Source organism: Primulina eburnea, unplaced genomic scaffold (genome assembly GCF_022965805.1).
Source record: "Primulina eburnea isolate SZY01 unplaced genomic scaffold, ASM2296580v1 ctg739_ERROPOS11973397, whole genome shotgun sequence".
Taxonomy (NCBI): domain Eukaryota; kingdom Viridiplantae; phylum Streptophyta; class Magnoliopsida; order Lamiales; family Gesneriaceae; genus Primulina; species Primulina eburnea.
In genome coordinates, this window is record NW_027331510.1 from 1,390,263 (window position 1) to 1,414,539 (window position 24,277).

Genomic DNA, 24,277 nt, shown 5'->3' on the forward strand with positions numbered 1-24,277 from the left:
AGTGTACATATTTAAGAAGTCACTAAAGAGTCAAATTTGATATCATGCTAAAGACAAAGTCTTGCATCTCCTTTAAAAATACATAAAAAAAAAATCTTATGATTATGAGACAGATCTATTGTCCAATCTAACTCATGAATTTTTTTTTTAATCACACAAGTATTGTTTTTAATCCCACGAGAATTACTTTTCATTTTAAGTATGAACTGGATTGATCCATCTCACGGATATAAATTTATGATACTGTGTAACTGCTCTTCAAAATAATTGAAATGGCCATAATTAAAAGTCAGCTAGAATCACTATCCAAGATCTATCGGGTCGACACTTAGATTTCCCTTCCAAGCTGTTCTAGCACGTTTGCCAATCACCCCACCAAATTACACCACCAAGACAATCCGAAAAACATTATTTTCGTCAAAGCGGAAAATACAGACTTGGCAAGAAAAAATTTATGCAAATATTATCATATCAAATAGAATTAACTACATTTCAGTGGTAATATATTTTTCATGATGCATCTTGCGTCACATCATAAAATTTACTTGTTCTTGAAATATATGTAATATGCCAAACATATTATTATTCAGTTATTCTCTTATAATCACGGGCGTGAGGTTGGGAATATTCACATGGTATTTTTTTATCCAAACTAAATAGGCCGCAATATGCTTCTCACAAGTTATATATAGCATAAAACATATTATCGATAACTGAAAGTTGAATAAGCCGTGGCTTTGAAAATAAATAACGTCCTTCCATAATCATACAACATCTGCAAGAAGCACTTAGTCATTCAATTATATGCTGAGAAAATGAGAATCTAGAAACAAGGGACCGTGCAGATCCCGAAGCACCACTTGCTGGGCTAGGCTGGTTGACACTTTTGCGCCTGCACATTGATCATCGAGTATGATCGCTTTTTTGTCCACCCAAAAATAAAACAAAAATGTGGTATTCAAGCATGTATTTATATGAATTAAAGCAAGTGAATAAATAGAAATTATTGCACTGTGATATATTACAAGTATAATCCCATATGTGAGTTATCTCCTCACGGCTGAACTGAAGGAGAATTGCCATAACAGTTAACAGTCTCTCCATTTCACCTATTCATTGGAAAAGGAGAGTAAGAAACAATCAACAGTGAGTTCTGTTAGTTTATACTTTGTATCTCAATAAGTAATACAGGATTAGATACGATGGAGTGTGAACCAAATAGCGATAAGTTTCAATATCATAATAGGAAAAACTGTGCATACTAAGATCTGTTGTTCTGCAGCAGACATACTAGAATTCTAGGCTTCCTGCTTCTGATAAGCTGTGCTCAGCAATTAAAAAAACAAATGCATGTGAAGACCCAGCCAATTTTGTAGTAGATGAAACTCTAACGCGAGACATTTTAACTTCTGATTATAGAAACGTAGAACTTAAAAAAATAGAATCTTTGTCCCTGAAACTGTAAGGTCATATATATATGATCAGAAACAGAACTAAAAATCCAAATCTTGACAGGCAATGAATGTTTATGGTTATTTGCGTAGAAGAGAAACACATACTTGTGGTCTCGAGTCCAGCAACTGATGTAGATTCTTCTTGTCATCCAAAAGCCTAGAAATCTCTTTGTCCTTCTCCATCATTTTATCAGCAAGATCATGAAACGAATTTTGCTCTTCCTACAAGTTACAAAAGTTAAACAATGAGAATGTGAGCCCAATTTTACTAGTAAGATTACATTCCAGAGGTAACAACCTTGAAATTTTCACAACGTGACCTCAGCTCTTCTACTTCTTTTTGCAAATTTTCACAATAGGACACCTCATTTTGCTTACTCATTGCTTCATGTCTCACTATAAAGATAAATTATAACGTAAACAATATTTTCACCACAGAAAATGGTGATTGGTATTTTATTGCACATAGATAACACTAAACGGTTGATGACATCTCCATGTTTTGAAAATTTCTTTCCTATGCTTCCATTTCAGACTGATGCATAGAGAAAGCAGAGTCCAAATTCATCTGAATGCTTTTTTAATATTCTGATCTGCCGTGCCGAGAGCTGCATCTCTGAAATGAAAGATCGAGAAGAATCAGAACAAAGTAGATTTCAAAATCAAATTCCTTGGCTTCATAAGTCGTATATTGCACAGTTCACTTGAATGTAGTTTTTGGCACAACCAAGCATGCCCTTACGGCAACTTCGGTTGTAACTTGTAACATCATTAGTGGTGTGAAAATACATTTCAGAAAACATACTTTCCCACAATCAGTTTGTTCCCAAAAACCATTTAGTATTAGTAAATTTTAAAGCAATTCCAAAAATGCTATCGCCTGGTGACCGTCCAACATTCGGTCAAAACATCTTTCTTGACTTTATACCATTTAGTTACCCTTGAATTATACGTAAATAAGGATATAATAGTAATTTGTAGATATGTTTGTAATATTTATTGTATTTTTAATATACAAGGAGAATTAGTACATTTTATATAAATAAATATCGAGAGAGATTTATTAATTATATTTTTTAGATGACAAGGTCTAGATTATTAAAAATATTAAATTTGATTCCACAATTGAAAAAAGGTCGTGGTGAATATGTTAATGGAGTGAGTCTCATGTGAGATCGTCTCACGGATCATAATCTATGAGACGGATCAACCCTACTCATATTCACAATAAAAAGTAATACTCTTAGCATAAAAAATGATACTTGTTCATGTGTGACCCAACTAAAAGATCCGTCTCACAAATAATACCCGTGAGACCGTCTCCCACAAGTTTTTGCCATGTTAATGATATGTTGTTGATATTTCTTCACACTTCCTCTAATTTTTAAAAACACTAAAATTTTAAATATATGAGGAACGAAATTTTATTTTCTGTAAGTAATTATTAAAATTAATAAAATATTAACGTTAAATTAACAGTTTCTGTAAAATGCGACGAATAAACACTTTTTTCGTTCATCATATAATAATTTAATATATATATTTTTTTTGTAAAATTGTTTATATCATTAGAAAAAACACTGAAATAGATGAAAATTTTGGAAGATCCAAACAGATTTCAGCCAACACTTGTGGACAAATTTCCTCCCAAAAAGAATAATATAATTCATCATAAAAATAGTTATACCTTGTGAGAAAGGAAAGCCAAAAAATCACCTTTGGAATTAACTTCTGACACCATATTTCCCTCCACCACAAAACATACAACTCTACTAGAGAAAATAATCAAATCTGAACAAAACATGGACTAATAGAGAAAGCCCAAACAACAATTACCACATTACAAACCACTGAAAGTTAGAAAAGAGTTTAGGCAATTGAATATGGTTGATATTTATCTGTGGATGAAAGGAGCTCGGCCAAACAAAATTTGAGACGTTTGTGATGCAAAGTTGGGCAACTTAGTATGAACGATTATGCCTGATTCATAAGAAAAAAGAACGACATGGAGGAATTAACAACGATTGGAGTGAGATTATATTGCATGACTTCCAACATGCTCAACTAGCTGTATCTTCTGCCAAGCAAACAAACCAATGTCATTCACCTCGGGTAAGGGTTGTTCCACCAAAAGACAAACTCGGATATGATGTCGATGCCGCTCCATAGGGGACTTCAGTCTATCATGTTTGCTAAACTTCTTTCTCTTGAAGTTGGTTCAAAGATTTCACAAATGACCCAACTACTATGTGAAGTCCATAGCTACATACATCAAACTTATCCTGGATTCTCAAAAAAACATTACCCTTATCATTTTCAAGCTCTTGAAGTTGGTTCAAAGATTTCTCAAATGACCCAACTTACTATGTGAAGTCCATAGCTACACACATCAAACTTATCCTGGATTCTCAAAAAAACATTACCCTTATCATGTTCAAGGATCGACAAATGTAATTGTACATTCTAATTGATGCTTTTACTATTTCATCCTCGCCTCATTTTGTGTGGGAGACTGAGATTTTCTTATATGGCTGATTCATCTTGTAATAATCACATCTTAACTTTTCAATATAATTTGACCATAAAAAAAATTTTGACCCCCTGAAAGCAAAACTCACATCAATAAGTTAGGAACACTCGTGGTTCAAATTCAATTGCCAACCCCCAAATTGTTCTCGATACCTTATCAACAACATTAGTTCTGAGAAGATGGATTGCAGCAAAACTTCAAGTGATTATCATTAAAATAGAAGGCAGTGAACATAGAAAATAAAATTACGATTACAGATACTATTTTCATTTGATTCAACTTAGAGATACAGAACAAAGATCTATCCAGACTTAGTTGAGTCATAATGAGGGAATACATACGTCTTCCTAACCCAATTTCCACATCTCATCTGTCACTCATCATCATCATCCTCATCATCATCATCCTGAAATTTAAATTAAATATAAATACCAAAGGAAATCCTTAATTGCACTACACACTATTGGTTAATATACTCGACTTTAGATATGGTTTGCGCCGATAATTTCTGAAGGAAAACAAGCATACCGCATCGCTTCCATCCTCATCATCATTTTCATCATTAACTTCAGATCTAGATTTGTCGCTCTCTTCTTCTTCAGTACCAGCACCTTCATTCTGTCAAAGCATTATGAAAGAATTTGAATTAAGTAAATTGATTTCGGCAATTCGTGTAAATGGGCATGTGTCAATAATCACCATTTTCTTGTTGTATGCCTGTAGAGTCTTCTCGTACTCGGCCTTCCGTTTCTCTGCCTTGGCAACGAATGGAGCTTTCTCCTGGAACAAATTTGAAGAATTTTAGATCTGTATCTTAAGAGATAAATGAATAATCTGCTTTCGAAGTAGAACCATACCGCCTCAGACAACGATTTCCACTTGTCACCACCAGCCTTCCCAACCTAAACAAAACATCGAATTCGTATAATTACTTGCAACTCGTAAAACAATCCATGATTACTGATATATCAGAAAAAACAGCAATCACTTACAGTGGCAACAGATTTGTTATTGGGATGCTTCTCTTTGTATTGTTTTCTAAAGTCCTCCCTAGGTAATTTAAACACGCATAAGACAAAAGCTTGACCAGTAAAAAATTCGGATCGACGACAGAAAACTCATATTTACATGAAAACGAAGAAAGCACTAGCAGGTCTCTTAGGCTTGTTTGGATCCTTAACCGGCTTTCCCTTCTTCACTGGCTTCTTTCCAGCTGCTGCTCCTCCTTTCTTCACCGACAGCCTTCCAAAAACATTGAAAATTAATGAAAACCCAAAAGACAAGAACAAAAATAACCACAGATCTAAAAGGTCACAAAAAATTACTCACTTAGGATCAGCCTTTTTGGCCTCGGTTTTCGATCTGCCTCCTTTCATGTCTCCACTGCGAAGAAAACAAGCCGAAAATCAGCGAAACCGTCAGAAATCGGTGCGAAACGTCACGTAAGCGGAGAAAAGCGTCGGAAATCGGCGCGACTCGGGCGAGTCAAAGTGGCAAGAGCGTGAAGCTCACCTAGGGTAGGGTTCTTTGCTTTGCTGTGGTAGCGTGTCGTCTTAAGAATGAACGAAAAGGTCGATAGAAATAGGAGAAATTTCGAAGGAAAGGGTATATAAATTCCTCAAAGGAAAACTATTGAAGTCCGGGTTTGGGCGGGATTTCAAATTCTTTTTTGCCACGTAATCGATCCTCGTGATGCCGCTTGGATCCTACCATTGTCTGCCACGTCATCCCCCTCCCCTTTGTGTTTTCTCCCGGAGGTGGTTTCGCCCGTTGGATGACCTGCTAGGAGAATGATGGGGAGACGTGTCGTCATATGAGATCGCGATGGGATTTAAGCTATGGAAGCGTAGTTCAGTGCTTTGAAGGTGTTATGACTAAGTTAACCTTGTCGTTATTACGGTTTCAGGCCTCAAGGTATATAAGCGTGTGTCCTCGTGGGCATTCATTAAACAAGTATATTCATTGCGTTGTATGATGGAGATGTGATGCACGAAAAACAGGGTTAGTTTTGTAATCTACTGTGGTCCAATTATTCTTCATCTTTTCTCGCGGCTTAAACATCTTCGGCTATGGAGTTTTATATATATACTGACGACTGAAGCACACACGTTGCGTGTAACGTATTTGCAAAATAATATTAGATATTTGAAATTTTGTTTAATCAATTTATAGAATGAATATTTGTAATTTGATATGAATATTATAAATAGTGTGTTTGTCTTGTTTTGTATGACAAAAAATCTATTTCTCTATTAATTTCAATAAAAAAAAATATAATAATATTATGGTAGGAAAAAAAATGTTTTCTGCATTAAAATACTAACCGTGATGTTTTTTTAAATTGAGAAGTTTTCAAATATGTGGGTACGGTTAGAGCTTCTATTTTTTGGGGAAGATTTCAGACGTATGATTGACGTGGTTGGAATTATTATAATTTATATGTAGTTTTGAATTTAAGGGTAAAAAAAAAGAAATTTTGATGTCCTTTCAAACAGTTTTTCTCTGACTCGCTCATATTTAATAATATGACGGTAGAAATTTGTTGAATTTGTTGACGGTAGAAATTTTGTCTTTTGCTGCACATTGATGTTTTTCTGTCAAAAATTGATTTATATAAGTTGGGACTTCTCGTTTATTTTGGCATGGATAGATTCTAGCTATCACTTTGTATTTACAATTCAGTATTCAGCTAAATATATTCTGTAAAGTGCATAATCATGGCTTGTTAAATTGTTCATGTATTAGTTGTTGTGCTGACCAAATTGTCCATGGAAACCGAAAATGTTTATTTAAAGAATTTTACAGACACTGAAGGTTTTTTTTTTTAATTAAAAAAAAAAAAAACTTTACTGTATATCAACTCCAATGAAATTCCCGCGCAAAATTTTAGTCCTTGAACGATCAAGTAAGAACGGTTAGCCATTACAAATAAATTAAGTATAAAAACACATGTTCTGATACCCTCTAAGCATAAGAGCTGTAGGAACCTCTGCCCATAAATAAGCAACAATCACCAGTTTTGATATGGTTTCTGCCACACGAGAAAGACGCAATGAATATGAGCTCATTTAAATAAATACAACTAAACCCGCTAAGCTGCCAGGAGGAAGTCAAGTAATACCTCAAGCAAAGTACAAAAGCATAGAACAAGAGTCGAAAAATGCCAACTTGAAAGCGACTCACCAATCTAGAATTCTAGATATCTCCAGATGACTAACAAAAGCATATCTATTGAAAGCGAATTTGGGATGGTGGGAAGGGTGAACTCTACTTCACCGTAGTACCGAAACAGACAATTGATCTGGGTTATATTCTGTTTCAATGCAGTTGGAATTCTGGTAGAGGCCTAGTGTTGCTGCATCTATTTACTTATCTCTTACATTGAACCAAAGGAAACTTTGTCGATAACCAAAAACCCACATATAAAACAAAATTTAATCACAAAAATAACATCTATATTTATTGATGTTAGGTATTAACGTGAAGATGAAAAGACAAACATTTTTAATTCACTAATAAGGAGTAAATTACTCAAAATTCAGAAGTATAAAAATAATTAGTAAAAGCATCACATGACATTAGAATTTGATGCTATTTTGCAAGGGAGCACAAGATATACACATCACATTAAGATGTCAAAGAATATGACCAAGTGTGATTATAGATGAAATGCTCATCTGGGTAACGGGGTTCACCTTAATACATGAGAAATTAGACTTTGTACTCGTGCACTCGCATCCATTTCGTAGACGACCATTTGTTTCCTTTGATGACAGGACAGCCACCTGTAGAATACAATAAGGTTTTTGTTTTGACGAGCCATAGCACAGAAAATAAATGTCACAACTAGAAGTAACAGTGATATTTATATGATGATAAGACACAACTAGAAGTAATAGTGATATTTATATGATGATAAGACAACTGCTGGGAATGTATCAGTGAGGGCCACAGATGAAATAAGTCGTAAGTGAATAAAACCGGTAAGAACATTAACTAACCATGCAAACTCGATGGGTCTAAAGTTCCGTCGGGAGTCATGCTCCAGAAAAGAAGTGCATCACCCCTTCTTGGTTTAACAGAGAGTCCTCCTTTCCCACATTCAGAGAGCTCATTCCACCAAGGCACGGAACTAACGTTTCCTTTTGCAGCCGGAAATACTGTTTCACCTCCTTCTTCTACATCTGATCTGTAATTCATATCAGAGATGATGAAGATGGATCCATGACGTGTCACTTTGCACAACTGACAAAAGTCACTTACAGGTACATGAGAACCGTAGCAATGCGCTGACCACCATTCTGAGTGTTGAACTCATCCAGAAAATAGTCATAATGGGGCTCATACTTTTGCCCTACTTCGTAATGAAGGATTTGAAGGCCCTCACCGTGCTCTGGTTGTGATAATAATAATTTAAAGAGATTCAGTGAGCAAAAAAGAAAAAAAAAACCATCTACCTAGCCAACCAAACTAAATGAGGCAAAAATAGCATTGCTCAGGGTATATTGAAACTGAATTTGAAACTTATGAAATTATAAGAATGGGGAAGGGGGATAAGTTCCTAGGAATGAAGATTCATTGTTCTGGGAAGTGGACAAACAAAAGAATTTAAGTCATACAAAACGTTTGATTAATTTTTAAGGAATGAAGATAAAAGTAACCGTAACTTACAGCTGATCATTTATTAAGGAATGGAGCAATTTTTGCATATTACCAACCCAGATCATCATACAAAACGTTTGATTAATTTTGGCAGCTACAAACTCAAATTGCAATGTAGAAACTGACGCAACACAGTTTTAAAAGGATCAATTTTAATCAAGTCCACCGGTCCTCTTCCGAAGTCCCAGTGCAGAGTTTTAGTAAATGATGCTTCTCTACATATCAAAGTCGAAAGCAATGAGTCACCAAACTGCCTACCTACAGGTATGAAGGTGAAATCTGCAATTTTTTTCTCAATGTCCCTAACAATTTTATCTCTTCCTCTAGTAAGAAATGTTCCAGAACTAGTTCGCACTCTGCAAGAAGAATCATAAAATCAAAGGAAAATCTATAATAGAGAGTAGAACATGCTTAACTAGACTGCTCAATTTAAGCATCCAGTCAATAAAAAAAAAATATAATCAGTAAAAGCAGATCTTGATTATTGAGTACATGATGAATTCAACAAAGATGTTGTATGAGAAACTAAGGATTGAGTACTCTAACTATAGACATGCGATGCAAGAATTGCAAAACTATTCTCTGAAAGAGTATATCATCATAACACCCCAAAAGTGAAACTCAAAAAAAAGTGTGATAAAAAAAGGAAGAGACCGCAACAACTATGAATTGGATGGAGGGACTTAGAAAATAAGATAGGACCTTCCAAGGACAAACTATTAGGATGTCAGTGGTGGAGCTGAGTAATAAGGTAAAACAATTACAAAAGGGCTAGGTCCACCTAAAAAGAAATCTTGGTGGTGGAATCGTTAAGCTGGAGAGAGACCTACATGTAGACCTATGAAAATGCCATTATAGAAAGCCTTGTAACAATGGTATTTAGTCTAAGAAGGAAGTGAAAAAAGCAGTTAGAGAAGCCCTAATTAAAAACCCTGAGGAGTATGAGCAAACAGATCAAAGGAAGATGGAAATGATATCTAAAAGTTTGGTAGGTTAGGATGCACGATGATGAAGGCATTCAAATCTTACTTAAAGACAGGGACACCAAAGTGTGAATTGTGATAGTAGTCAAGAGGCTAATGTAAAGATGGAAGAGTGGTGACAGAACAATGTTTTGAATCAAAAACTAGTATGTCAAGGGAATGAAAAAATAAGATAAAGATATTGGGAGATTGAGATGATTTGTGCACATTCAATGCTGACCATCAAAGGCATCTGCGATGAATTGGGAGGAAATACAAATAGTGCACTCAAAGAAACCCATAGAGCAATCCCACAGTCGAAAAACATAAACATGCAACCAACCATAGGTCTAAAGCTTGAACAATTGTATTCATAACACTTTCAAGATAACTTTAAACTCATTACGAAGGAAAGAAGGACTTCGTATACCTACTATCTTTACTTTTTCCAGTCTCACTGTCAACAACAGTGGACTTTAGCATATGGGGCTCGGCGATGCTGATAAGATAATTACATTCCTCTTTCGACTGCCAAAAGAACAATTGTGAAAATAAATGACCCTTGAATTTACATATAAATTCAGCATGCAGAAAAGGTTAATGAATAAAAAGAACACACAAACATGATTCAGCTCCCTACCTGTACAGAAAACAGAAAGGAAGAAGAAAAGAAAACTGTGGGCATGGATCATCTTTTATCATGCTAATTCAAACTCTTACTTGTGATCAAATAAAATTCCCTCGAACACCAAATCAAACTTATAAAGTTAAAAAAGTGCAATATACCTCACCATAACCAATTCTACTATATTCTGATCATTCTATTCAAACTTATTTCCCCACCTTCATCTAGCCCAAAATCAATGTTCTGTCGAATGGTATTGGGAATCAAATAGATACTCTCTATTATATGCGATCAATTCAGATGTGCAATGTAAGCCTGAAATTGAATCGGCTAAACTCAACATAATACAGCCCAGGAAGTTGATAATTTAATCTTATACACGTACACAGATAAAACATACCAAAAAATTGTGGAAAACAAAGGCTCTCGGCTCCCAAGAAATAACTTCAACCCACTGATCTTTGTTCTCCTCGTCTTCATCACCTCTGTAAAACCCAAATTAACCACACGCATAAATTCAGAAAACTCAAACTGTAAACAAAATGCGAAACTGAACAAGTATAGGTTCAGTACATACGAGTGACGAGAATTGTGGGTTATGGAGCTGAGATCATGCGCTTCCGGAGAGCCCTTCGTACCGCCGGGAAATGATAGAATTCCGAGAGATAACAGAATTACAATAAGCAACGACAACATTATCAAGAACGAGAGCACCAGAGTTGAAGACGACCCCGTCTTGCGCGTCGCACCTCGACCATAGTGCTGATGCCGCCCCTTCGCCATCAATTGTGCAATCGAATGCCCGAAAATTGAGGATCTAGGTAGGAATTTGGATTCTGGGAGATTCAGAATATATAGAATTCATAACACTGATTTTCGGTCAACTGTATGCATGTACTTTACAAGAGATCTCGGTGGGAATTTTGTTCAAGCTTGTCTCTGCACAGACCAGAGATGGGTAAACTCCGGATGGATACAAATTTTGGTTGACTTTAATAAAATATTAAAGAGTAGTATAATGTGAGACCGTCTCACGGATCTCAATATGTGCGACGGGTCAATCCTACCCATATTCACCATAAAAAGTAATACTCTTAGCATAAAAAGTAATATTTTTTCATGGATTATACAAATAAAGATCCGTCTCACAAAATATGACCCGTGAGACCGTCTCACACAAGTTTTTGCCAATAGCGTTCGGGTTCTGCGTTACAAACGATGGCCACACTATAGAGATTGGTGTGAGATCTTTGGCAATGATCGGGCAACAGGAGATCGAGTGGAGACCTTTTCAGCTGCCGTTAACAATGTATTAAATATGGCGGATAATGAAACCAATGAACTGGGATTTGGGTTTGATGACGTCTACCGCCCACTGGAAGGAGACGGTGAATCAGTTTCTGTAACTCATACACCACGCACAAACCCAACCTATGTTTCGAAGGCCAAGTCCAAAAAACGCAAGCAGTTAGATGAAGGTGACGAGCAGATAGCTGCTGCAATCAATAATTTAGCTGCCATCACAAAGGAGACTATGTCAAGTCTGATTAAAGAGATGTCCTCTGATTCGAAAATTGAAAATGCTATGGACAATGTGTTGGAGACTTTAGGAACACTGTCAGAGCTAACTTCCGATGAGAAGGTGCGTGTTGCTGAGATCTTAGTGGAGAACCCCAACAAATTAAGTCTGTTCTTGCGGCTTGATGAAGACGGGAAGCTCAGTTTAAGCAAACGGCTACTGAATCCATAGATTTTGTTGTGATGCGGTTTGAAGTAAACATTTTTTGGCAATGGCACTGAATTGTTTTGGGTCTACCTCGCTCATTCCTTTTGTGAGACCTGTTGTTGAAGCCAATAGTTGTTAGTATGCAGCTTCTTTTGTATCTTTGGCAATTTGAACAGACCGTTAGTGTGTGGCTACTGTGTGGGTACTTATTGCGATTTATAAATGAACTATATGATGCTGGTTTTTGGTCAAAAATTTGGACATCAAATTTGTAGTTTCTGCAAATCTGTTTATATTCCGTTGAAAGTGTTTTGTGGTGGAGGGAATTGGTCTTATTTTTATAGCTTGTAGAATATATTATGTATCTATGTTTTGTTTTCAACTTGGAAAGAATGGGTTAGTGCTCTCTGTAAGGATTTGTGTAAGATTATTGTTTCACAACAATTTGTTGTCTTGAAGATATGATAACATGAAGATACGATAACATGAACAAACACTGACAACTACAATCTTGATTCATTCAATAGGTTGCCACATGATGCTAGTACATACAAAACCCAAAGTTGCACATTCCACGCATCGGAATTTGTAGTGCAAACCACATACCAAAAAGTAACGACCTACAAAAAACAAAAAAAGGCCGTATACACTTGATAATTCATATCGGAAGATCAAAAAGGGCAGCCTACTAATCAAATACGACGATCATTTTGCCAGTTCAGCCCACTGATTCTTCACCGCTATCGAGGATTACGTACCCATCTTTGGCAGGAAGGAAATAAGGCCGTTTGCAACGCCTAGCACCCGTACGTTCACGCTTAGTAGCTCGAACATTTCCAGGGAGGCTTCTACGTTTCCCAGTGCTGCTCACTTGCATCATCTCAGTGTTGTGTCCATCTGGAAACAGCCTGCGTACGGTGTGCTTTTTTTCCCCTGGCTTTACCTTGGACAAAGCCCTTCTAAAGTGGCCTTCTTCCTTCAACCAACCGAATTTCTCACCTTCTGAATATAACTCTTCATCATCAGAGCTTATAATTAAATCCTGAACTAAAGGATTAGACGAGTGACAATGTTGAAATATCCTAAAAAATCCGTGTTGCCAGGTAATTGTTCTTTCTCACAAAGTTCCGAAAGCAACTTTCACATCTCAGATATGATCTGCCAAAAAAATTCACAAATAACATGAAATTATCGTCGATTGTTTTCTCAGAAAAACAAAAACCTAAGGTCGATTGTTTTCTCATAAAAACATACCTGTAATTTCCGGGAGGATGTAAGTTTCTGAGGTGAGGAACAAGTTCAGATCTTGGGGTAGGCGAGGGGGAAGGAGAAAGAAAAAGCAGGAAAACGTAACTGGAAGGGTATTTTGGGAATCAAAAATATGACAATAATGTAATCCTAGATTTAAAAATCACACCAAACATCATATTATATATCACACAAAATACATATCCTCCTCTATCATACATTTATCAATTTAATTAATAATCATTCAATTATCCTATCACACGAACCAAGCACACCGTAACTGGTTTAAAAATCTAGATATTTCTTTCAAATTATATTTTTCCTGAATACTTCTTTTTAATATTTTAAAATAACTTGCAGCTTTGAAAAATTATAACTAACTAGGTGTGGGAAAAAGTATCGAATTGTTCGATATACCGAAATTATCGTACCGAAAAAATGTCGAATTTATTGAATTTTCGGTATACCGAAGATTTTGGTACGGTACGGTAATGATGACGAATTTTTCGATATGATAACGGTATGTAATTTAAAAAATTCGGTATATACCGAAATACTGAAATACCGAAAAAATATACAAAATTTTTAAAATAAATAATATTTTAAAACAATAAATTTATAAAAAATTTAAAATATAAGATTTTTTTCGGTATAAAACGGTATATACCAATGCCGTATTGAAATATCGGTATATCGTACAATTTTGGTATAATCTGTATGCTAGTTATATGTACCGAAAATTTCGGTATACCGACGGTATCGGTATGAATTTTGTTACATCGTAATTTTCGATACCTTATACGGTATATGATTTTCGGTCCGATATACCACCCCTATAACTAACTAAATTTGTTTATATATAATATTTATTGATGTAAATTGTTTTTTTATTGCAATATTCTACTTGGTTAGTTTTTTTTTTTTTCCAGCAAATGATTTAAAGATGATTTTTTATAAAAAAAAATATATTTTTTTGTATGTCACTCAAATTTGTAAGATATACTGTGTGATTTTGTTGATATTAAATTTGATGTAGCCAAAAAAACATTAAGATTTGGGTAGTACGCGAATGATTTCACTAAATCGTAAAAAAGTAATCACGAGAGTCGCTATTTGTGAGGATGATAATTTTTCATTGGTATCCATAGGGAAACCCGGAAACAAGGCGGGATTAGGATACATTTTCGGATATGAGTTTGGGTTTGTGGATTTTTCAAATCCCCGCAACAAATCGGGTGTGGGTATGTGAATGTTATCATCGTTCTCGAACTCGTCCTAATAATTATTATTGTTGTTGTTGTATAATAACTTTTTTTGATTAAATCACAAAAAGAAAATAAATATGTAACTTTCAAATCTGATTCATGATCCAATTCATTGTCATCCCTAGGTATTTAGGTAACGAACAAGCATGCAGATGTGCTAGAGACGAAAACACTTTAATATTCAAATCAATTATCAGTTCAATAGAATTTAACAGTATGTAGGATTTGCATTTAAATGTGTCTAAGTAGTAAGCTCCACATACAATTAAATAATAATCAATCCTTTTAAGTGGGTTTAAATAATTAAAATATGGTACAGATTGAGCTGACTTCTTCCATTAATAAATTTTTGCAGGCGAAGATAATAATTATGAAGTGCACAGTTGAACTTGAGGTTAGGCTGGCTAATAATGTGGCCGTTGGGTCTCAATGGGTTGGCCAGCCTCGTTTATTGTTTAATTTAGTAAGGAGCAAGTTTTTGTGAGATGGTCTCACAAATTTTTATCTGTGTAACGAGTCAATCATATCGATATACACAATAAAAGTAATACTTTTATATAAAAAATAATATTTTTTTATGGATGATCCAAATAAGATATTTGTTTCACAAAATACAACCCGTGAGACCAACTCAAACAAGTTTTTTTCTGTGTGATTGTATATATTTTTTTAAAGTAGCAATCTCTTTTGTATCTCAACAAATAAAGGAAAATTATTTTTAAAACAAAAGAGTCAACTGACTATAATTTTAAAGATTTTTAATTAATGGATAGTTGACACATATATTTAGAATAATAGAAAGTCTTACAGTTTTGTACAGATTTTTTTGCTTAAGATAAACATCTTATTCATATTTAAAATAAAAATTAATAAATCAGATCTTGTTGTAGATAATTTTTCAAAATTTATTCGTAAAATTGTTTCATATTTTTTTTTTTATGTAATATAACGTAAATAAAATGAAATTTAATGGAATCCAAATTTGTTGCGCCAGTAAACAAACAGTCAGGCCTAGCATGCAAGAACACACTGATTCACGAGCGCGAGAAAATGATGTGCTTACCAAAACCGAGTCCCGACAAGAGACACCGAAGCCCGAGAAACACACTCAATACACGCACTGTATATGTATGTATATATTTATGTGTGTAAATGCAGGTATTATAATCCAGAAACTGTTCGGTGGATTGGCCATTGCTTTCTGTGTTACCCTTTTCTTTTGTGTTTTTTTCCTTTTTAAATGCGTCAAATCATAATTCTTCAAACGGAGATACCAGAGATTTAGCCCGTTTTCGAAGAATAATTCTACACTCACGGTGCTAAATGGATCCCGTAAAAAGTTTTCAATTTCTTGGCTTCTAATATAAATGAGCAAATAATTTTTATGTATGTTTGTTCTAATGAGTGAGAATAAAGTTCCGGTGACTTGTCAGTGGGTTCGTTGACTGTCAGGTGAGTTTATTGCATTTAATTTATTTGTTCGTTCGTTTTTTTCTCGTTGAGAAATTCTTTTTATGCTTCAAGTGTATTGCTTTACCTTTTCTCCTTTGATTGGAAAAAGAAAAGGCAGAGCACTGTAATGGGATTATTCTACTAATTAATTTTTCGACTTTTTTGGAAGACGGGTCTCCGTAATTATGTAATTCTTTGAGATCTTGTGTTTTGACTGTTGATATTCTGAATGATGATTCTTTATTTTTCTTTATTCTTGTAGTTGATTCCAGTCCACTGTTCTTTCGTCTGTGGGAGTTGCATTGGAAGAGATGCGGGCTATTTTATTTCTTGGAAAAAGGCGATTTTTATTGATGAAATACTGATCTGGAATGGGTACATTTTTAGGGGGTTTTGTTAAGACGAGTAGAATTTGAGCGATAGATTAGCGAAGGAAGTATAAAAATGTCGTCTTGGGAGCATTTTGGGGAGATAGCAAATATAGCCCAACTGGTTGGCATAGATGCGGTGAGGCTAATAGGAATGATAGTGAAGGCTGCAAACACGGCTCGAATGCACAAGAAAAACTGCCGGCAGTTTGCGCAGCATTTGAAACTTATTGGGAATTTGTTGGAATCACTAAAGATTTCGGAGATGAAAAAGTACCCGGAGACTCGGGAGCCATTGGAGCATCTCGAGGATGCACTGAGGAGGTCTTACATTTTAGTGAACAGTTGCCAAGATCGAAGCTATTTGTATCTTCTGGCTATGGGATGGAACATTGTTTATCAGTTCAGGAAGGCTCAGACCGAAATTGATCTTTATCTAAAGCTGATACCTCTCATTACCCTTGTTGATAATGCTCGTGTTCGGGTATCTGTTTTCTTTTTCCTTTGATTCGAAATTTGTGATTAATTAGATATTGATCTTTGCATTTGGTATGTCTTTGTTTTCCTATTTTCTGTTTTTGCATATACTTTTGGGTTGTTCTGGATGCCTTGGGTGTATCTTGTATGAAGTTTATAAGTGCAGATCCACTTATGTAAAATTAACCCAACACTTCTAAGTTCACGGTGTAATTTTTTGAACTGTCTCTGATGTTTTTGGTTGTTGGACCATCATTCCTAGTTGGTACTGTATCATATTTCTAATTTGTTGTGATTGCTGCTGTTGGTCCTACACCGACATTTTACCAAACTTTTCTAGTGCACTTTGTAATTGTTCCTGCAGTTAAGTTGTCTGGTTGAGTACAATGGCCATTCAATCTCTTATGTAATTGCTCCGATGGTGGGTGATACATTCGGATGGTGCTCTAGGAACTGTAGAACTTCCCTTGTCTTATTACAAAATCTTGCCAGGACAGGTGGTTGGGAGCCAAATTTCAATATAGTCTGTGGTAAAATTACCTCGCAGCTATGACCTCCTTTGCATGGGCCTCCAGTGAGGACCCATCCTTGATCCCCCTTGTGCTTGTAGAAGTCATACAAAGGATGCACAAAAGACTTTATCGTAGTCACTTTTTTATCCATGTTCTCTTCGATGAGCTACAAGTATTGGGGCATAATATTAAACAAGTGATCGATCACACATGCACTTCTTGTGGGAGATTTATTTTAAGAGATAAATGCATAAATAATTTGTGGGAGATTTCTAAAATCGCCTTTCGCATAATTTTTTCGAACAAGGTTGATGATAGTGTTGGGAGTACACACATAGAGGTCCAATGAAATTGTATAGATTTCCCCTTTTAGTATATGGAAATCTGAGAAATACAAAATCTTGATTAAAGAGGGTGTTGGATTGGGACCACCCGAATAGCTTATTTGTTTGAGTAGGTCTCTTGTGAGATGGTCTCATTAATCTTTATCTATGAGACGGGTCAACTTTACCGATATTCACAATAAAAATAATACATTTTTATGGATGACCCAAATAAAAGATCTGTTTCACAAAATATGACCCGTGAGACCGTCTCACAGAAGTTTTTGCCTATTTGTTTTATGGAAAGCTGTATGTCACTAGTTGATGCATGTCTAGATGTCAGGAAGTTTAACCTCAAGTTTTTGTATTATTTTCTGTTTAATTGGAACTGTAGAACTGTGTAGAACATAATACAAACAATTTCATTGTGCAATAAATCGATGTGATGTGATTATATATCAATTTTTAAACTCAATCTTCAAATTTTGATATGATGCATCCCCTAAACTCTCGTGTTAATGTTCCTTCAACTTGATGGTGTTAGTCGAGACCTCTTATGTATTGTAAATTTTTTGTTCCTCTCAAGTTCACAGTTTTTCATATCTTGTTGTGTATTTTTTTCTTTTATCGTGATTAAAGGAACGAATCGAAATGATCGAAAAGGATCAGCATGAATATACACTGGATGACGAGGACAGGAAGGTGCAAGATGTGATATTGAAACGTGATCCATCACAACACGACACTACAGTGTTGAAAAAAAGTCTTTCGTATTCTTATCCGAATGTGCCTTTTAATGAAGCCATACGAAAGGAGAATAAGAAGCTTCAATTAGAACTGCAACATTCACAAGCTAATTTGGACGTTAGTCAGTGTGAAGTGATTCAGCATCTGCTTGATGTTACAGAAGCTGTTGCAGCCATACCCGTGAAAGAATCCAAGGAGGAACACGTTTCTTTAAGTGATGATATTGATAAAGGGAAATATAATAAAAACGACTCAAAGAGTGAAAAACAGGCCACTTCAAGTTCAGTTTTAATTCATTTATGACATAACATGAATGGATTTGAAATATTATCGTTCATGTGCCGTTATATATTGGTCTGAGAATTTATAACATGGAATTATTTCATCTTGAGAGCTTAATAATTGTTTAGATGTACTGGTTAGATTTGTGATCGTTTCGAGCATTTTAAAATGATTCCTTGGATCTATCTACTTAACTAAAAGTCTAAAATCCTCTTACTAACATGTATAATTCGCTACAGAAACACATCTTCAGTTTCCTCTACACATGATTTGCTATCATTTAAAGGCTCACACAATGAGTGGCATTCGGATCTGCTCGGCTGTTGTTCCAAACCTCTTCTGTGTACGTTTCTTGCATGTTATTCCAGATGTATTTGCAACCTTTTGCCTGTTCTTCTATTCATTCTAATTAGAAAATGTTTCTCCATTCCTTGTGGATACAACCATTTCGAAACTAAAGAAGGAAACAAATCATAGACAATAATCCGTATGTGAATGGCTCAGTTAATCCTTATGCATTTGGTTTGTATGATGTGATTACGTATTGATTGATAAAATGTTTGATAACTAAAAAATGTTACGAGAAGATAATTGTTAGATAATTATTATTAAGTTGTAAAATTTGTGATATCGCATTAAAGGTCAAACATATCACCTCTTCTCTTTCTAGAACAAATATCACCTCTTCTCTTTCTGGAACAGATTGGATTTTTTTTCTTGGTTCTCTTTTTTTTTCACCTTGTAGGAATTTGGTTTAACTCTGCACATCAATTAGCTCCTCCAAACTCCATGAAGTTCGCCATCACCTCCGCAGCTTTGTAAATTGAATATTTCCACACACCGTTAACAAACAATATCCACATCTGAAGCCGGAAAAGATTGTCACCAGATGCACCATTGCCACCTCCACCACCCGCCTTGACGATGCCAAACCACCTCTAGGCCCTGCAACTGTGTCGTATCTACCTGTACCACAAGAATCAATTATGCTCCCTTTACCAATTCATATCCACTCCTTTAACCACACCACGGTCTATCTTTTTTAGTTTGCTTTTCTCTATGCCATGTTTCTCTCTATTGTCTATGCTTGTAACAAAAATTTGATGATTTATGGTGCCGTCCGCTGTGATAGTGAGAAAAAGAGAGATTGTTTAGGCTGAGCTTTTGTTGCCCTATTCACGTGACATGAGAGAGTTAATCGTGTAACTACCTGGGGACACCAATGCATATGTTTAAGGAGAGAGAACATATCACACCACGTGTGTGATAAATTATCAAGATATTTTGTGCAAATAATGTGTTGTTATCACAGGCTGGAGTAAAACCAACCAAACATGTGATCATGAGTAATTATCAATCCTGCGTATAATCCATGAACTAAATTCAACCGAAACAAAGTTTAATGTTGAATCATTATTTGTTATTTATTATCTTGAAATTTGTTGTCTCGCATCTCTTGCATCCTGACCTGATGTTAGAGGAACTAACACAATTTTGGAGTGAATGCCATGTTTTAAGTATAGATATAATGTCATTCAGTTGCACTCAAGAATTCTAAGCAGCTTTAGATAACTTGCAGGCATAAAAACTTTATTATTCCCCTGTGGCACGATTTCAAGAATTGCTTCGGCAGCTGGTAATAGGCACATCTGTAAGTGTATCTAAAACTTCAATTATGTGAGTCGTCCTGCACTGGTGGTGGGTTGCCAGAAAAGCAGAGGGGGTTGGGGGTGAGAACTGTAATTTGATAATTTTTTAGGGGCTGAAATCATTTCAGTGTAATATTATTTGAAATTTTATGAAAGATACCATGTTCTAAAGAGCAAAAAGGCAGCCAAAAGCATGCCTTGTCAAAATCTGTTCTGTTTTAATGTATTTACAATTGTGCCTCATTTATTGATAAAATCGCGGAACAGATCTCATACTTTGCTTCCCTTCCATTTTGGTGTCGTCTGTATTCAAGGAAACAATGAAAAAAAAAAAATTAGTCGGCTATTTTTTCACCATTGAAATCCTGAAGTGGTAGAGTCATGCTTCTGGATTGCAGCTTCGGCTGAAGTCTGTAATGACTTGATGGCTTATTCGTTGATACTGTCCTGCTGCTGCTATACTTGTTGCATCAGAAGGAAACTTCGGATAATGCTAAACATTACGGTAACTTTTCTATGAACTTGTCGGTGCTCTCTTATAGTATACAGGACACATTAACGCAATTTGGTCTATTTTGTAATTAAGCCAGAATTTATTGTTAGAGCTGTTATCGTTATACTGAAAACTTGAATGATGATAGCGAAACAATTCAAATATTTTAATTTATACTGTAACTCAAATGTCACGTTTTACATATAGCAATTATGCTATATATAGCAGTATAATATAACAGGGCAGTTGTTCTAACAATTTCTGGGCACCTTGCTGTATGTTTCTCAGGGTGGGCTGTTTGACGATTTCATTTCCCACTTGATGTGTTGCTGCTGTGCTCTGGTACAAGAATGGCGAGAAGTGGAGATTCTTGAAGTTGAAGGTATGCATCTCTGGTCTACAGTTTATGCTCCTACCTATTATTTGGATATACGGTCTGATGCTCTTAAAATCAACCGATGTCAAACCAGATTTGTTTCTATTTAAGTTGTAGAAGACACAAATACCGGGTTATTATCCTCACATCCTTGGGAAAGGGGAAATTAAGCACTGCATAAACGTAATGAGTTGTCTTTTATGCTTGTTCATGTTACTCACAGGTACTCACACGACGAAAACACGCCCTCCAACCGTCCAATACATCGAGTATTGAATCATTGAATTAGGAAATTGTTTTAACATTCATCAGATTGTATGTTCATACAATGTTTTTAGAGACTCGATCTTCTGTATAGGTAAAAGTTGCTTTTGACTGCGTTATTTTACGTCATGTAAAGTGTGCGTCGAATTTATTATTATTTCTTCCTCTGTAGTATTCTTTCGGCTTCTTTGTATTTTAGCTGGGCGGTGTACGGGTGCCAATAGATCGGGGGAGTCAAATTTCTAATACAAATTTAACATAAATTGATCGAATACGGGACAAACTCCTCATTTAAAAAATTAAAAGGCATCCGACATACCAACATTTATAAATTGTCCCAAAATTTAGATAAATAAATTAACGAATGCGATTTTTCAGATTACAAATTTTGAATAGCGAAACTTAAAGTATGTTGGGATAAAATAATATTTGCAAATGCTTGAATATAAGTGATCATGCACCTTTTTTTACAAAATTTTGTAAGTTCGTAAAAAAAAGTTCATAGTATTTTTAAAAAACAATTGCAAACACTAAAATAATTTAAAAAACTTAACACACACGTAAAAAGGCAAAATTCTTTTCTTTTCGTGTATTAATTCTCCAACAACATTATTCATTGCTTCTCTGCTCCAACTCCTATTCACTTTTCTCTCCTTTTTTATTAGCTAGATCGTAAATGACACCGCACTTACAACACAATTTCATTGCATTGAACAATTGAGAGAGTCACCAATTGGAGAACAATGACAATTGGTAAAGAATATTTAAAGGATATTGAGAGGGCACGTAGAGATCTTAGAGCTCTTATCTCCTCCAAGAATTGTGCTCCCATTATGCTTCGTTTGGCGTAAGTTTATTATCATCGATTTAGTCGGCTCGCGGGGCAATTTAATGTGTTTTAGGATGTTCAGACTTATATTGTAAAAAGTTTTAATGATGCAAATAAACTTTTAACTTTAGATGAGTCTAGCAGGTAACTTTTATGATGCAACAGTAAATAAACTACAGTGTGTATCTCACGAGCTAATTCCCGTGGCCGATGTAGGTGGCACGACGCTGGCACTTATGATGCAAAAACAATGACGGGAGGTCCCAATGGCTCCATAAGGAATGAGGCTGAGTACACGCATGTAGCAAATAACGGCCTCAAAATAGCAATTGATCTTTGTGGTACATTGTTTTTGGCTCTTGTCAGATATTGTTCATGCTTCACAGATAGTCCGTTAAACCTTGACTCAAGATAAATTTTGACAACTAATTTTACATGGACTTAAATGGGATTTAAGTATTTTTCAGCTTTTTTCGAAAAAAATTGAGTTCAATATAATTGTTACACAAGCGAGACATCAAGAAACACTGCATGCTGATCAGCTCCTTAGTTTTGTAATTTGCACTGATTTAATTTGTGATGTGATCTTCTTTCGAAAACAGAAGAAATAAAAGTAAAATATCCAAGAGTTACATACGCTGATCTTTACCAGGTAAGAGAGGACAATATGAGTTTGGTAACTAAGATTTGAAAACGTAAAAATTTTCTCCTGACATTTATTTTTATCTCACTATACTTTGTAATGTTTCAGCTTGCTGGCGTTGTTGCAGTGGAGGTAACTGGCGGCCCTACTATTCATTTCGTTCCAGGCAGAAAGGTACTGCAAATTATTGAGTACATTAATCATGAATTCTTCCAAGTATTCTGCAATGTGTTTTCATCTTTAGATGGCGTGTAAAGCTTCTGAGAATATTGCCATGCACTTTTTATTAGGATTCGATTATCTCCCCTGACGAGGGCCGACTTCCTGATGCTCGTAAAGGTTAGACATGATGATAAAATGTTACATGCCATTTATGGTGAACTACGGAATTGGGAAATTGATTATTGCTTCACAATTCTTTCGGGGAACAGGTTCATCGCATTTAAGGGACGTTTTCCATCGAATGGGCCTATCTGATGTAGATATAGTTGCATTATCCGGTGGCCACACATTGGTATTTTCTGGCATCATTATGTTTTATAGTTCATAGATTTTATGAGAAATCGAAGAAGTTAAAACTCAACTTTTCATGCTAGGGAAGAGCGCATCGTGAAAGATCAGGATTTGAGGGACCTTGGACAAAAGACCCTCTAAAATTCGACAATTCTTACTTTGTGTAAGGTTTTTAAATAAAACTAGTATGTTTTTTGCATGGAACAATACTCTGTAGGCGTCACGTCTTCATACACGAGCTTGTTCTGTGAGGGTTGCCTCGGAACCCAACTAAAAATACTAATGCAATCTAAAACCAACTATGTAAAGCAGTGTAAGCTTCAGTAAGTTGAACAAAAATAACTCTCACGTTAAATAGGCTCGTGACTAGAACGTGATGCAGATATTCCTTAAATTATGGCTCATCAATTTATGGATTGACATGTGATAAAAAGAGAGCTTCTTAAAGGAGAATCAGAAGGTCTATTGAAGCTTCCATCTGATAAAGCTCTGGTGCATGATCCAAAATTTAAATCATATGTCACCCTTTACGCAAAGGTACAATCCAGGTCGTTTACCTCCAATAAATCAGAAACTTTTTATCTTACATAATGAAACCATTTGTTTTGCAGGATGAAGAAGCCTTCTTTCGAGACTACGCTAGATCACATAAAAAGCTCTCAGAGCTGGGATTCACTCCACCATCATGTCTGAAATCCATGTTGAACAAGACTATGGCTGCGATTTTTATTTCTGCTACCGTTGTGATCTTGAGTTACATCTATGAAACAAGCAAGAAAGTCGAGTAGCGAAGTAATGGTTCAATGTTATTGTTAAAACTAATGGATGATTCACTGCTGTACATAAATAAGATTATTTGTTGCTCCATTTTCACTTG

General features: G+C 35.4%; 5 protein-coding genes across 17 annotated transcripts; 2 read left to right on the plus strand and 3 right to left on the minus strand.

The window, feature by feature from the left end:
* Positions 1-579: 579 nt before the first annotated feature.
* On the minus strand, positions 580-2,305 carry LOC140821988 (protein GRIP-like). 8 transcript variants are annotated; one of them, XM_073182692.1, is made up of 4 exons: positions 1,946-2,286; positions 1,753-1,850; positions 1,560-1,676; positions 580-1,321 (listed from the first exon to the last, which is right to left on the minus strand). In XM_073182692.1, the coding sequence occupies exons 2-4, from the start codon at positions 1,834-1,836 to the stop codon at positions 1,262-1,264; spliced, it is 261 nt and encodes an 86-aa protein (XP_073038793.1). In that variant the 5' UTR covers positions 1,837-1,850; positions 1,946-2,286; the 3' UTR covers positions 580-1,261. The 8 variants fall into 8 exon arrangements, 4 of the variants coding, with proteins under 4 accessions (XP_073038793.1, XP_073038792.1, XP_073038791.1 ...); XM_073182691.1 differs by having other exon boundaries at positions 1,753-1,846; positions 1,931-2,284; XM_073182690.1 differs by having other exon boundaries at positions 1,929-2,282.
* Positions 2,306-4,168: 1,863 nt separating this feature from the next.
* LOC140821788 (HMG1/2-like protein) lies at positions 4,169-5,645 on the minus strand. Of its 2 annotated transcripts, XM_073182392.1 has the most exons (8): positions 5,497-5,645; positions 5,314-5,367; positions 5,113-5,226; positions 4,977-5,034; positions 4,842-4,886; positions 4,684-4,764; positions 4,513-4,602; positions 4,169-4,390 (listed from the first exon to the last, which is right to left on the minus strand). In XM_073182392.1, exons 2-8 carry the CDS (start codon positions 5,358-5,360, stop codon positions 4,358-4,360), a joined length of 468 nt encoding a protein of 155 aa, XP_073038493.1. In that variant the 5' UTR covers positions 5,361-5,367; positions 5,497-5,645; the 3' UTR covers positions 4,169-4,357. The 2 variants fall into 2 exon arrangements, with proteins under 2 accessions (XP_073038493.1, XP_073038492.1); XM_073182391.1 differs by having other exon boundaries at positions 5,314-5,562.
* A 1,175-nt stretch (positions 5,646-6,820) lies between these two features.
* Positions 6,821-11,220, minus strand: LOC140821787 (probable prolyl 4-hydroxylase 10). The gene is made up of 8 exons (XM_073182390.1): positions 10,811-11,220; positions 10,634-10,718; positions 10,039-10,136; positions 8,905-9,002; positions 8,248-8,377; positions 7,986-8,173; positions 7,680-7,769; positions 6,821-7,015 (listed from the first exon to the last, which is right to left on the minus strand). The coding sequence occupies exons 1-7, from the start codon at positions 11,014-11,016 to the stop codon at positions 7,696-7,698; spliced, it is 879 nt and encodes a 292-aa protein (XP_073038491.1). The 5' UTR covers positions 11,017-11,220; the 3' UTR covers positions 6,821-7,015; positions 7,680-7,695.
* Positions 11,221-15,448: 4,228 nt separating this feature from the next.
* LOC140821922 (protein MID1-COMPLEMENTING ACTIVITY 1-like) lies at positions 15,449-21,586 on the plus strand. 5 transcript variants are annotated; one of them, XM_073182603.1, is made up of 8 exons: positions 15,449-15,924; positions 16,187-16,776; positions 18,244-18,630; positions 18,871-18,976; positions 20,213-20,284; positions 20,681-20,787; positions 21,064-21,157; positions 21,375-21,586. In XM_073182603.1, the coding sequence occupies exons 2-8, from the start codon at positions 16,369-16,371 to the stop codon at positions 21,425-21,427; spliced, it is 1,227 nt and encodes a 408-aa protein (XP_073038704.1). In that variant the 5' UTR covers positions 15,449-15,924; positions 16,187-16,368; the 3' UTR covers positions 21,428-21,586. The 5 variants fall into 5 exon arrangements, with proteins under 5 accessions (XP_073038704.1, XP_073038705.1, XP_073038707.1 ...); XM_073182604.1 differs by having other exon boundaries at positions 16,197-16,776; XM_073182606.1 differs by having other exon boundaries at positions 15,450-15,630.
* A 471-nt stretch (positions 21,587-22,057) lies between these two features.
* Positions 22,058-24,239, plus strand: LOC140821903 (L-ascorbate peroxidase 3-like). The gene is made up of 9 exons (XM_073182578.1): positions 22,058-22,262; positions 22,461-22,585; positions 22,847-22,896; positions 22,996-23,061; positions 23,178-23,226; positions 23,319-23,401; positions 23,484-23,563; positions 23,835-23,937; positions 24,012-24,239. The coding sequence occupies exons 1-9, from the start codon at positions 22,159-22,161 to the stop codon at positions 24,186-24,188; spliced, it is 837 nt and encodes a 278-aa protein (XP_073038679.1). The 5' UTR covers positions 22,058-22,158; the 3' UTR covers positions 24,189-24,239.
* Positions 24,240-24,277: the final 38 nt, after the last annotated feature.